Source organism: Mesocricetus auratus, unplaced genomic scaffold (assembly GCF_017639785.1).
Source record: "Mesocricetus auratus isolate SY011 unplaced genomic scaffold, BCM_Maur_2.0 Super-Scaffold_15014, whole genome shotgun sequence".
Classification (NCBI taxonomy): domain Eukaryota; kingdom Metazoa; phylum Chordata; class Mammalia; order Rodentia; family Cricetidae; genus Mesocricetus; species Mesocricetus auratus.
Window position 1 is genome coordinate 43,385,666 of NW_024429186.1, and position 13,016 is coordinate 43,398,681.

The following is a 13,016-nucleotide window of genomic DNA, read 5'->3' on the forward strand; positions in this document are numbered from 1 at the left end:
AAGGCAAATTCATTCTATGCTGGAGCTAAGATATTCATCTTCTATCTTCAGACACCAGAACTGCAGGTTCTCAAGTCTAGAGATCAGGACTTAAACCCCGGTGGCCACCTCCACCATGCGACACCTGCTCCTCAGGCATTCAGCCTCACACCAAGACTCACATTAACTGCATTGTTTTCAGTTCTGGAGACTCAGTAAATTGTTCTCCTGCTAGCAGACACCATCATATGAGCCAATTCCCAAAACAGAGCTCATCTTAAATATCACTGTGTATCCTCTTTGGTTCTTCGGCAGTAGAGAACTCTGTCTAAACCACCCACTAACAGATTTTCATTGTTTGCTTCAGGCAAGAATAGTAAGCATTTTCTTCTATTTTGTTCACAGGTATTTTCTTGGCACCCAAAAAAGCAATTGTCCCACAGTAAATACATCATAATTACCTGCTGAGTAATAAGCAAATGAATAACAAAAACAAAAGTTACTGCTAAAAAATTCACTGTTCCTCAAAAAACTTGAAAATACTAAAAAGTTTCATTTTCCAATGGAGACAGTCTTATAGCATCTACAGGATCTAACAAATTTATTTTATACTGATTTGAGAAGAACAAATAACCAAAATCCAGCAGTAAACTGAACTTGCTCCTTTGGCCTCCTATTTTAAAAAAAGAATTAAAAAAAAACCAATTGTATTTCACTGTAGCAACTTATTATATTGGGAGCTGCTTTTCTGAGATTAATTTTAGAATATATCTCATTACATATTTTTAATTAGCATTATGATTTAATATTGTTAAAGTCTTAACTACAAAAATATGATTCTGGAACAGACTGCATAATTACATTTCCTCAGTGACCTTGCAATCTCGTGAGCATTTACTGTAGACTAAACAGCTTCATTCAGCTGCCCTGTGTCTGACTGGTGATGAAAGACGCTTGTTTGACAACTGCTTCAAGCAGAAACATATTTTCCATGATTGCATAAAAGGAGACTTAAAGCATACCAGACTAGGAGCTAAAACACAAAGGTTCATGGTGATGTGTGACTTGATTTCTAATTCAAATACCAACAAAAACAGATATATGAGAGAGAGAGAGAGAGAGAGAGAGAGAGAGAGAGAGAGAGAGAGAGAGAGAGAGAGAGAGAGAGAGAGAGAGAGAGAGAGCGAGCGAGCCCAAGCTGGCTTAGAAATACTTCAATGATCACAGTCAAGTATAATATGAATTATGTTACTACATACACACACTGCAATTATTTTTGTGATTCACATTTGCCAGTATTTTTGATGTTTATGATGTTCCCGAGGCTTTGTAAAGCTACAATATTATCTTAACTAAACAGCACAAAAGTATAGTTAAACATTGTTTGTCTGTTGTTGAGCAAGTCACATCTTACAGATAAAGAGCCGTTGACCAGAAATAGTACATAACATGTGATATTCTCCCTTGGAGACTTAGAATATAAGCAACAGTTAAGTGCCTTAAAATTCTTTTTGTTAGCCAGGCGTTGGTAGGGCATGCCTTTAATCCCAGCACTCGGGAGGCAGAGGCAGGGGAATCTTTGTGAGTTCAAGGTCAGCCTGGTCTACAGAGCAAGTTCCAGGACAGCCTCCAAAGCCACAGAGAAACCCTGTCTCGAAAAACCAAAAAAAAAAAAAAAAAAAAAAAAAAGTATCTTTTTTGTTTGTTTGTTTGTTTATTCGAGACAGGGTTTCTCTGTGGATTTGGAGGCTGCCCTGGAACTCGCTCAGTAGACCAGGCTGGTCTCGAACTCACAGTGATCCTCCTGCCTCTGCCTCCCGAGTGCTGGGATTAAAGGCGTGCGCCACCAACGCCCGGCTAAAAAAGATACTTTTTGTTGTTGTTATTGATTTTGTTTTTGAAGAGAGGGTTTCTCTGTGTAGCCCTAGCTGTCATGGAACTCGTTCTACTGTACACCAGGCTGGCCTTGAACTCATAGAGATATGTCTGCCTCTGCCTCCCAAGTACTGGGATTAAAGGTGTGTGCCACCACTTCTGGGCAAACAGTCAATGGCATGATTTTGGTAGTGGCTGTGAATGATACGCATTTGTCAAAACTCATGGGAAGGTACAAACAAAGAAGATGTATATAAATTACACTTTAGTGAAGCTGTTAAATAAATTCTTACTTTTAAGTAATAATGTTCTGAAGGCATTTTATATTACTATCAACTATTTCATCAACAAAAACCTGAATAATCTATTTAAAACTAATTTAAGGGCGGTTAGTAGCACATGCCTTTAGTCCCAGAACTCGGGAGGCAGAGGCAAAAGGATCTCTGTGAGTTCGAGGTCAGCCTGGTCTACAAAGCTACACAGAGAAACCCTGTCTTGAATCCACCCACAAAATTTAAGAACTGAGAATCAGCCTTTCCTAAATACTACCTTAAACAGCTATCTAGAAATATAAAGACTATTTGCTATTAATTTCTTAAAGACTCTGCAAGAACACTAACACAAAAAAGTACTCAATAAAAATAAACATAAAGTATGTGGGTCAGAAAGATGATTCAGTTGGTTAGGGCACTTGCCTCCAAGCCTGGAAATCTGGGTTTAATTCCAGAGACCCATAGCAAAAGCACAGAATCAACTTCAGAAAATTGACCTCTGACCTCCATGTACAGGCACACATGCATGAGTCTGTATGCACACACAACGATAAAAATGAAATAACTTTTAAAATAATATATACAAATGGTTGCTGCATACTTGAAAAGATAATTAACATCACTCCTCACTTTGGAAACACCCACCACAACTATAATGCATACCCGCATGCATTCATATGGTTACTGCTTAAACAGCAAGGGTTTGGAGGAATAAGAAAAAAAATGGAACACTGCTACTCTATTCCTAGTTAGGGAAAACAGCTTAGCTTTGGTGGAGAACAGGATACAAGTTCCTAATACAAAAACTAAAACCTAACTATCAAATGACTCAGCAACCTTACTTTGGATATATATCTAAAAGCACTAAAATCAGGGTCCCTATATTGAACACCCTAACTGAAGCTCCAGGTTCACAGTAACACTATTCATAATAACCAAGAGATGTACACAACTCCAATGTCCACAGAGAGATGAATGGATAATGAGGTATAGACATACAGCATGCCACTATTTAACCTGAGAAGAAGGACTGTTATACACTTCAACAAGACATGATGCCATGTGAAATAAGCCATCCACTAAAGACAGATTCTACATGATTCCATTTATGAGGTACTTAAGAGTAGTCAGGTCAGAGACAAAAAGGCAATGAGAAGAAAGGGGAGATTAGGGTGTCATGTTTAAAACAGTTTCAGTTTTGCAAATGAAAAGTTCTAGAGATAGGTAGTACAGATTGTTAGTTGCACAACGATATGAAACTACTTAATAATACTAACTAAAATTTGTTAAGCAGGCTACTGTATATGTCTGTTGCCTCACCTTTAAAATGGTCATTAAAAAGTTTTAACAGTCAGGTGGTGGTGGCACATGCCTTTAATCACAGCACTCGGGAGGCAGAGGCAGAGGCAGACAGATCTCTGTGAGTTCAAGGCCAACCTGGTCTGCAGAGCAAGTTCTAGGACAGCCAGGGCTACACAGAGAAACCCTGTCTCAAAAAAACCAAGAAAGTAAATAAATGGATAGATAGATAGATAGATAGATAGATAGATAGATAGATAGATAGATAGACAGACAGACAGATAAAGTTTTAAGGTATGAAATCAGAGGTGTAGGATAAAAACAGAAAATAAAAAAGAAATATTTGAAGTCACTACAAAATGTAAACAATAAAATACAATCAAGCAAACTCATAGTTTTAACATTTAATGAAATTGAGTTCTTTAGTTACAAGAGGCACATTTTAAGTGCTCAGTAGAAAGCAACCAGCGGTCAACACAGTGGACAGTATAGATCTACAGCATTTATATCATTACAGAAATTTCTACCATCTAGTTTACAACACTTACATTTAATTTTTTAAAAGAAGATTTTATGTGCGAGTGTGTTCCTGAGTGTATGTATATGCTCCAGTTGTGTACAATACCTGTAGACACCAAATCTACAAGTGGGTGGGTCACAATCCAATTTGTGTGCTGGGACCCTAACTGGGGTCCTTTGTAAGAGCAACAAGTGCTCTTAATTGCTGAGCCATCTCTATATTTAACTCCTGACATCGTTAAGATTATACCACTTGTTAGGTTATTTTCTAATTTTTCTATTTCTCATTATTTTTTCCTACCTTTCTTTCATTAAGCATTTGTTTATTTTCCCATTTTTATATATGTGGAGGTGGCACACACACAGTGTGTGTGTGTGTGTGTGTGTGTGTGTGTGTGTGTGTGTGTATGTGTGAATGTTTGCATGTGGGTTCACAAATATGTGGAGGTCAAATGTTGACATTAAAAATCACCCACTAGAATCAGTCTACCACAAGATCCAGCAATTCCACTCTTAGGCACATATCCAAAAGATGCACATTCGTACAACAAGGACATCTGTTCAACTATGTTCAAAGCAGCATTATTTGTAGTAGCCAGAACCTGAAAACAATCTAGATGCCCCTCAACTGAAGAATGGATAGAGAAAATGTGGTACATTTACACAATGGAGTACTTACTCAGCAGGGAAAAAAAAAAAAAAACCCAATGGAATCTTGAAATTCGCAAGCAAATGGATGAAACTAGAAGAAACCATTCTGAGTGAGGTAACCCGGTAGCAAAAAGACAAACATGGTATGTACTCACTCATATATGGACTTTAGACATAGAACAAAGGATTACCAGCCTACAATCCACACCACCAGAGAAACTAGGAAATGAGGAACTTAAGAGAGACATACATGGTCCCCCAGAGAAGGGGAAAAAGACAAGATCTCTTGAGTAAATTTGGAGCATGGGGAGAGGGGAGATGGAGTTAGGAAAAAGAAAAGGGGAGAAGAGGAGGGGAAAGGAGGACATGAGGGAGCAGGAAGATCAAGTCAGGGGAAGAATAGAGAAGATCAAGAAAAGAGATACCATAATAGAGGGAGCCATTATAGGTTTAAAGAGAAGTCTGGCACTAGGGAAATGTCCAGAGATCTACAAGAATGACCCCAACTAACAATCTAAACAATAGTGGAGAGGCTACCTTAAATGCCCTTCCCCGATAATGAGATGACTACCTTATATGTCATCCTAGAGCCTTCTTCTAGTAGCTGATAAAAGTAGAAGCAGACACCATAGCTAAACACTGAGCCGAACTCCTGGAACCCAGCTGCAGAAAGGGATGAGTGATGAGCAAAGGGGTCAAGACCAGGCTGGAGAAACCCAAAGAAACAGCTGACCTGAACAAGGGTGAGCTCATGGACCCCAGACTGATAGCTGGGAAACCAGCATAAGACTGACCCTTACCCCCTGAAGGTGGGTGTCGGTTAGGAGGCCTGGGCAATCTATGAGGCCTTTGGTAGTGGATCAGTATTTATTCCTAGTGTATGAATGAACTTTGGGAGCCCATTCCACATAGAGGGATACTCTCTCAGCCTAGACACAGGGGAGGGCCTAAGTCCTGCTCCAAATGAAATGACAGACTTTGAAGATCCCACATGGAAGGCCTCACCCTCCCTGGGGAACAGAAAGGGGATGGGATAGGAGGTTGGTGGGGGACAGGGAAGGAGAGGAGGGAGAGGCAACTGGGATTGATATGTAAAACAAGATTGTTTCTAATTTTAAAAAAGAAAAAAATTACCCACTATTGCTATTCTACCTTATTCAATGAGACAGGGTCTCAATCAATTCCAGAGCTTGCCAATATGGTTAGTCTCATCAGCTTATTCAGGGATTCCTTATCTCTGCTTTCTGAGACTGGAATTCCAAGTGAGTTACCATATCCACCTGCATTTATGTGGTATATGGGAGACGTAACTCTAAGCTTCATGCTCTTACACAAGCTCTTTTAACTGCTGAGTCATCTTCCTTGTTCTAACTGCAATTTTTTTTTTTTTTTTTTTTTTTTTTGGTTTTACGAGACAGGGTTTCTCTGTATTGTTTTGGAGGCTGTTGGTCCAGCCGGGCCTCGAACTCACAGAGATCCGCCTGCCTCTGCCTCCCGAGTGCTGGGATTAAAGGCGTGCGCCACCACCGCCCGGCTCTAACTGCAATTTTTAAGAGCCCATTTTTTGTCTGATACTGGTTATATAGCTAATTATTCCTGTTTTGCTTTTGTACTTTATGTTTTAGTAGCTCTTCTTGGCTTTATAACACACTACTGCAATGACAATGAGCAGATGTTACGATAGCAAACTTTCTTCTCCTTCCTGTCCTTTTACTGCTACTCTGAGGTCACTTAAGATGGCCATGCAGTAGGAGAGAACTGATTCCCCAACCTCTCCAGGGGTACCGTGCTAGATGGTGTTCTCTCATTTTCAACAAGTAAGTAAATATTTTTTAACCCAAAACATTTGAATTTTCTAGGTAATAAACCCAAGAATGCACTGTTATTATTCATGATCATTTCCATGATCTCATAAAGGTAGCTTTTATAACAAATTTATTAGAAAATTTAAAACTCTTTAACAGAGGTGGCATTATTTTAAATACTTAATCTTTACTGACATTAGAGATTCTAAGGAAAGATGAAAATGATAGTTCTGGCTGTTGGTAATTCAGCCAAAGGTTTGCTAACCCAACATCTGTATTACATGTAATTTTTCTACATCATAAAATATAATATTCTTGGGGCAGAATGATAATATCTCAGTGGGTAAAGTGTTTGCCATGTTAGCATGGGGATCTAAATTCAATCACTAGAACCCATGTCAAGATCCAGATGTGGTCCTACCTGCTAGTAACCCACTGTGGAGGTGATGACAGGTTAGCCTGACCAGGGAGTCCCATGTCTCAATGAGCTATCTCGTCACAAAAATAAAAAATAAAAAATAGATGGCTCCTGAAGAATACCACCCAAGGCTGACGGCTGGCCTACACACACACATATACATACATGTGCACATGCAGCAGCCCACATATGTACACAGACAGGATCCCCCTAAAATGCATTCCTATCTTATCTCCTTATGCCTTAACTTTTATTGTATAGGAAAATTATTTAATGAATGTGTTACCTCAAGGGGAGTTTTAGTTTTCCCCTTTTGTAGATCTCACATTTGGAGATTGCAGGACTTTAAGAGAACACAACTACATTTTACCTGTCCTTAAGAGCTACCCAATAATGGATAATTAAAATCACACGCCATTTTTACTTTAGGTCTACCAAGGAGCCTCAATAATCATAGGTAGAATACTGTGCATCATCGTTAAGGTGTTGGTTTTAACTTGAGAGCACATGCAGGTTTTATTATGTGTTTCCTATTTCTAGTCTCTGCAGCTGGAGTCATTGATTTTAATCACTTGGCCTCCTTGTACACATTATTATCTTTACATATTATTTTCTCTTGCTAAGAACCACAATTTCTGAATTAGTCTTCTTTCCAATACCTTACACTGAAAAACCAGACTAAAAAAATTTATTTCCTAGTTGGGCACTGGTGGCACACGCCTTTATTCCCAGCACTCGATAGGCAGAGGCAGGCGGATCTCTGTGAGTTCGAGATCAGCCTGGTCTACAAGAGCGAGTTCCAGGATAGCCTTCAAAACGATACAGAGAAACCCTGCCTCAAAAAAAACAACAACCAAAAACAAACAAACAAACAACAAAAATTATTTCCTCCATCTAGCTCATCTGTGTCTGGACTTTCCAAACATATATATACCTTATTTGCACCCATGAAAGACTATCTCCAATATTCATAAAAGCCATGCTCTCAAGTTCACTTCCCAAAAGAATACATACACACTATGACTTTTGAGTCACTGTCCATTCCTATATTATACCTACTGACAAAATGTTTCGTGGCTCAGTTCTCATAAATGTAGTTTCAATATAGATACAAGACAGCGACTAAATTACCATTTTTTATGGGAAGGTGCTGAATTCATATTTTTGCTGGCCTATTATTTCCCAATTCAAAGAAACAAGTGGTAAGCTTAAACAGCCACTTCAGCTATGGCTATCAAAGATAGTCTCACAAAGAGAACTGTTGCATTCCAGTCTTAACCTCAAGAGTTTAGCAAATACACTGAAAAGTCAATATACTAAATAAAACTTAATTTACTACTACTTATTATAAAGAAAGCTACACAGAGAAACCTGGCTCGGAAAAAAAAAGGGGGGGGGAGGAAGGAAGAAGGAAGGAAGGAAGGAAGGAAGGAAGGAAGGAAGTTAGGAAAGAAATGGGATTAAGGTCTATAAAAAACTAAAAACCTGAGAATGTTAGAATGTCAATTAAATAAAAATAGCGACAACAAAGCCTGACACACCAGGTCCTCGCTATGATGCTTACCCAAGTCTTCCCAACATCTCTAGCTCAGGAACTTGTGGTCCACAGGTCTCTATCTGCAGGGGCTGGTATTCATAGAGAGCTTCTTCAAGCTTTTGGATTGGTGCTAATGAAATCTGTTGACCCTATAGAGAAATGAAGGAGATATATTTTAATATTTTCATATTGGTATTTGTAGTAATTTTAAAGATGGAGTAAATTTCTTATATTAAAAGAACATCCAGCTGGGCATTTGTGGTATACGCCTTTAATCCCAGCACTCAGGAGGCAGAGTCAGGCAGATCTCTGTGAGTTCGAGACCAGACTGGTCTACAGCATGAGTTCCAGAACCGGCTCCAAAGCTACACAGAGAAACCCTGCCTCAAAAAAACAAGCAAAACAAAACAAAGCCAGCCATTAACGACTGGAGAGATGCTCAGCAGTGAAGATCACTTGCAGCTCTTGTGGAGGATAACCCAAGTTCAGTCCCGAGCACCCATGATAGGCAGCTCACAACTACCTGTAACCCCACCTCCAGAGGATCCAAAGTCCTCTCCTGGTCTTTGAAGGCAAGGCACTTACATGCACTGATCCACATATACAGATAATTTAAAATATAAAATAAAATCTTAAAAAATAGTTTTTAGGCTTATTATTCTACAGGACTAACATATTACCATCACAAACAACATTCTATAATTAATATTCATTCACACAATCTATGAGGGAAAATGAAATTTTAATGAAAAAGAAACTTAATGAAGGGAAATGAAATCTACCATTAAATGCATATTTTGCCTTATTAGTACTCTTGTTCAGTATCAATAGAACTAAGCAAAACATAAGCATAATCCGACCTTGAATTTTCCAATTTTTATAAAATAATTTCACAGATTTGGCAATCAGTGGTTTTTGTTTTTTGTCTTTAAGTTCTAAATAGGGAAAAGGGCTAATAAAATTATTTTTGCAATGCTCTGTCACATAAATATCTTAATTATTTACAACAGAATCAGGCCTACCAAATGAGTATATATGCACACATACAATGTACAAAAAAATAATTGATGATAAAAACTAAATTCAATTGAATGTCTAGGTACTTTCCTAGGAAGAAAGAACTACTAGGTAGATACCTAAGGATCATATCAGAATACAAGTATTCAAAATAAAATGCATTCAGCCATCTAAGCATGCTTACATATGATATACATATTTATCATGTGCTTGGGAAAGGGTTCTGATTCATACAAATCTCTGTTTCTTTTTTGCTTTGTTTTGTGTTTTGTTTGTTTTTTAAGACAGGGTTCCTCTGTGATACAGTCTTGGATGTCCTGGAACTAGCTCTGTAGACCAGGCTGGCCTTGAACTCACAGAGATCCACCTGCCTCTGCCTCCCAAGTGAAGTGCTGGGATTAAAGATGTGCATCACCACTGCCCGGCCCCAAAATCTCTATAAAGTATATGATTTCTGATTCTGATAATTCTCATCATTTCTCTAATTTATAACATTTTTCAAAGGACAATATAGAATATATACTTCAAAACATGAATTTTTAGCTTTATTAAGTAACTACAGTGGGAAAGCATTACTAAAAATATTGGCAACAACATCTGGGTCACTGAAGTGATGGTAGTCTTCTATTTATTCTCTGAAGGTGACAGAGATGTCAACAATCACCTTAGAATAATTCAATGCAGCCAACCCTTTGGTACTGCAACTTGACACTGTCATCTACAAAATCCACACTCAAGGTCTATGTAATCAAATTTTAAAAATCACGCGCGCGCGCGCGCACACACACACACACACGCATCTTGGAGTCAGGAATAAGAAAGAGCTGCAGCTGCAGTAAACAGGCAAGAGACTGTATTAACTCTATAAGCTTCCCGCCATGTTTATACCTTTATTTAATGCTCAGTGTCAAGTTAACAGGCTAGCTCTGTCCTGTGCTGTTATCATCCCACCTCCTTTCTCCTCTCTCTCTTTCCTTTCCTTCCTCTTCCATTCCCTTTCCTTCCCTTCCTCTCTATCCTTATACTTTTATTGATTTTCCCAAGGAATATAAGCTGGCTTTGATTATAACTCACCATGTCTCAGCCTCCTAACAGATAATACTGTTAAAAGTTATTTCCTCCCTGTCACTCAACCTCGAGCAAGAACTCCCTCATACTCATCCCTGTCACTACCATTGTATCTTTTCATCCACCTTTCCTTCCTTAGTGTTTTATCAATGCAACACTAATCACTAGCCTCACTCTTTGTGATGGTAAATATCAATTGTTAACTTGGCAGACTCTAGAATAACCAAGGAGAAAAGCCTCTAGGCAGATCTGTAAAGGATTCTAGATCAGGTTCAGGGAGGTGAGAAGACCCACTCTTAGTGTGGGCAATATCATTCCTTGGACAAGGTGACCAGTTGCCATGATTTCTCCACCATAATGGACTGCAGCCTCAAAGGCTATGAGCCAAAATAAATCCTCCTTTTTTCCCTAAAATTGTTCATCAGGTTACAAGACAAGTAACTAATACAAACTATTTTGACAGAGACCGGTGTGCTTCTGCCTCCTGAGTGCTAGGATTAAAGGTGTGTGTGTGCCCCCAAAATGTAAAGCCAGTATGACTAATAACAAACCAAAGAAAGATATAAGAAAGTGGGGGGAGTACAAATCAATCTCCCAGTGAATTTCCTTTGTCTCCTGGAGAAGGCATACATGCAAAAATTCTCAATTAAATGCCTGAGGAGAGATCTGGCACTAGTGAGATTTCCAGAGATCTACAAGGATGACACCAACTGCCAATCTAAGCAATAGTGGAGAGGCTACCTTAAAAACCCTTCTCCGATAACGAGATTGATGACTACCTTATATGCCATCCTAGAGCCTTCATCCAGTGGCTGATGGAAGCAGAGGCAGAGATCCACAGCTAAGCACTGAGCTGAACTCCTGGAAAGCAGTTGCAGAGAGGGAGGAGCGAAGAACAAAGGGGTCAAGACTGTGTGGGTGAAACCCACGGAAACAGCTAACCTGAACAAGAGGGAGCTCACGGACCCCAGACTAATGGCTAAGAGGCCAGCACGGAACTGATCCAGATCCCCTGAACATGGGTGTCAGTGAGGAGGCCTCGGCAATCTTTGGGGCCTCGGGTACTAGATCAGTATTTATCCCTAGTAGACGAATGGACGTTGGAAGCCCATTCCACATAGAGGGACGTTCTCTCAGCCCGGACACATGGGGAAGGGCCTAGGCCCTGCCCTGGATGATATGACAAACTTTGGAGATCCCCCATGAAGGGCCTCACCCTCCCTGGGGAGTGAGTGGGGATGGGGGGGGAGTTGAGGGGTCTGGGGGCAGGGGAGAAAGGAAGGGAGAGGGAGCTGGGATTGACATATGAAGCAAGCTTGTTTCTAATTTAAATGAAAAATAAAAATAAATAAATAAATACTTGAAAATCCAATTAAAAAACACTTCAAGTTGGCTTCATCTCATGAGACAGGGATGATTCCGCATATACAAATACCACAGAAATCAGTATCATCTCACTATATATTGGTAAGTATTTCAACAGAATCCGAAATTCCTTCATGATAAAAGTCCTGAAGATATAAGAAATAAAGTCTGCATTTGACAAACCTATAGCCAACATTATACTGAAAGTGGAAAAACTAAAGACATTTCCACTAAAATCAGGAACAAAACAAGGTGTCTACTTTTTCCACAATTACTCAATATCATGCTTCAAACCCTGATATACACTTTAAAGTGGAAGGATATAAAATTAACATACAAAAATCAGTTGCTTTTCTATATACCAATAGCATGCCAAGAAAATAACATCATTCACAGTAGTTTCAAAAAAGAAAGAAAGAGCTGGCCAATGGTGGCACACAATCTTTAATCCCAGCACTCAGAAGGCAGAGGGAAGGCCAGTCTGGTCTACAGAGCGAGTCCCAGGATAGCCAGGGCTACACAGAGACACCCTGTATTGAAAAGCAAAATAAAGATGAAGATGGAGGAGGAGGAGGAGAAGGGGGAGGGGGAGGGGGAGGGGGGAGGAGGAGGAGGAGGAGGAGGAGGAGGAGGAGGAGGAGGAGGAGGAAAGATTTAACAAAGAAATGAAATACAAGACTTCTACAATAAAACACTGAAGAAGGAACCTGAAGAAGAGAGTAGAGAATATAAAGACCTCCCACGATCCATGATCTCTGAACTCTGGTCCTCTGCAAGAGCATTAAGTTCTTTTATCATTGAACCAACTCTCTACTCTCTCAATGCCATTCTTCATAGAAACAGAAAAAAAAATCTTAAAACTTGTATGGTAGCACAAAAGACCACAGGCAAAGAAACCTAAGACAACCAAATAATGCTGAAAGTATCACAATACCTAACTAACTCCAGGTTATCATATCTCTGTAGAGCCATGGGAACAAAACAAGCATGCTGAAAGCTCAAAAACACACACAGATCAACAGAATAACCCAAAGGACCCCAGTGCAAACCCATACAGCTACAACCACCTAATTTTTGACAAAGGCGCCAAAAATGAACAATGAATGCTACATAACTTCCTTCACAGATCATGCTCAGAAAATTGGATATTCCCACGTACAACAAGATGAGATTCCTATCTTTCATTCTTCAGTAAAAGTCAAAGAACAAGG

General features: G+C 39.3%; 1 protein-coding gene across 2 annotated transcripts in view; it reads right to left on the minus strand.

Annotated features, from left to right (window-relative positions):
- The window catches only part of Mnat1 (MNAT1 component of CDK activating kinase), a 158,587-nt gene that overhangs the window by 45,305 nt on the left and 100,266 nt on the right, over positions 1–13,016 (minus strand). For both annotated transcript variants that reach the window (XM_040742941.1, XM_040742940.1), the window contains exon 7: positions 8,383–8,504. In XM_040742941.1, the coding sequence (XP_040598875.1) occupies positions 8,383–8,504 (122 nt within the window). The remainder of the gene's footprint in view (positions 1–8,382; positions 8,505–13,016) is intronic.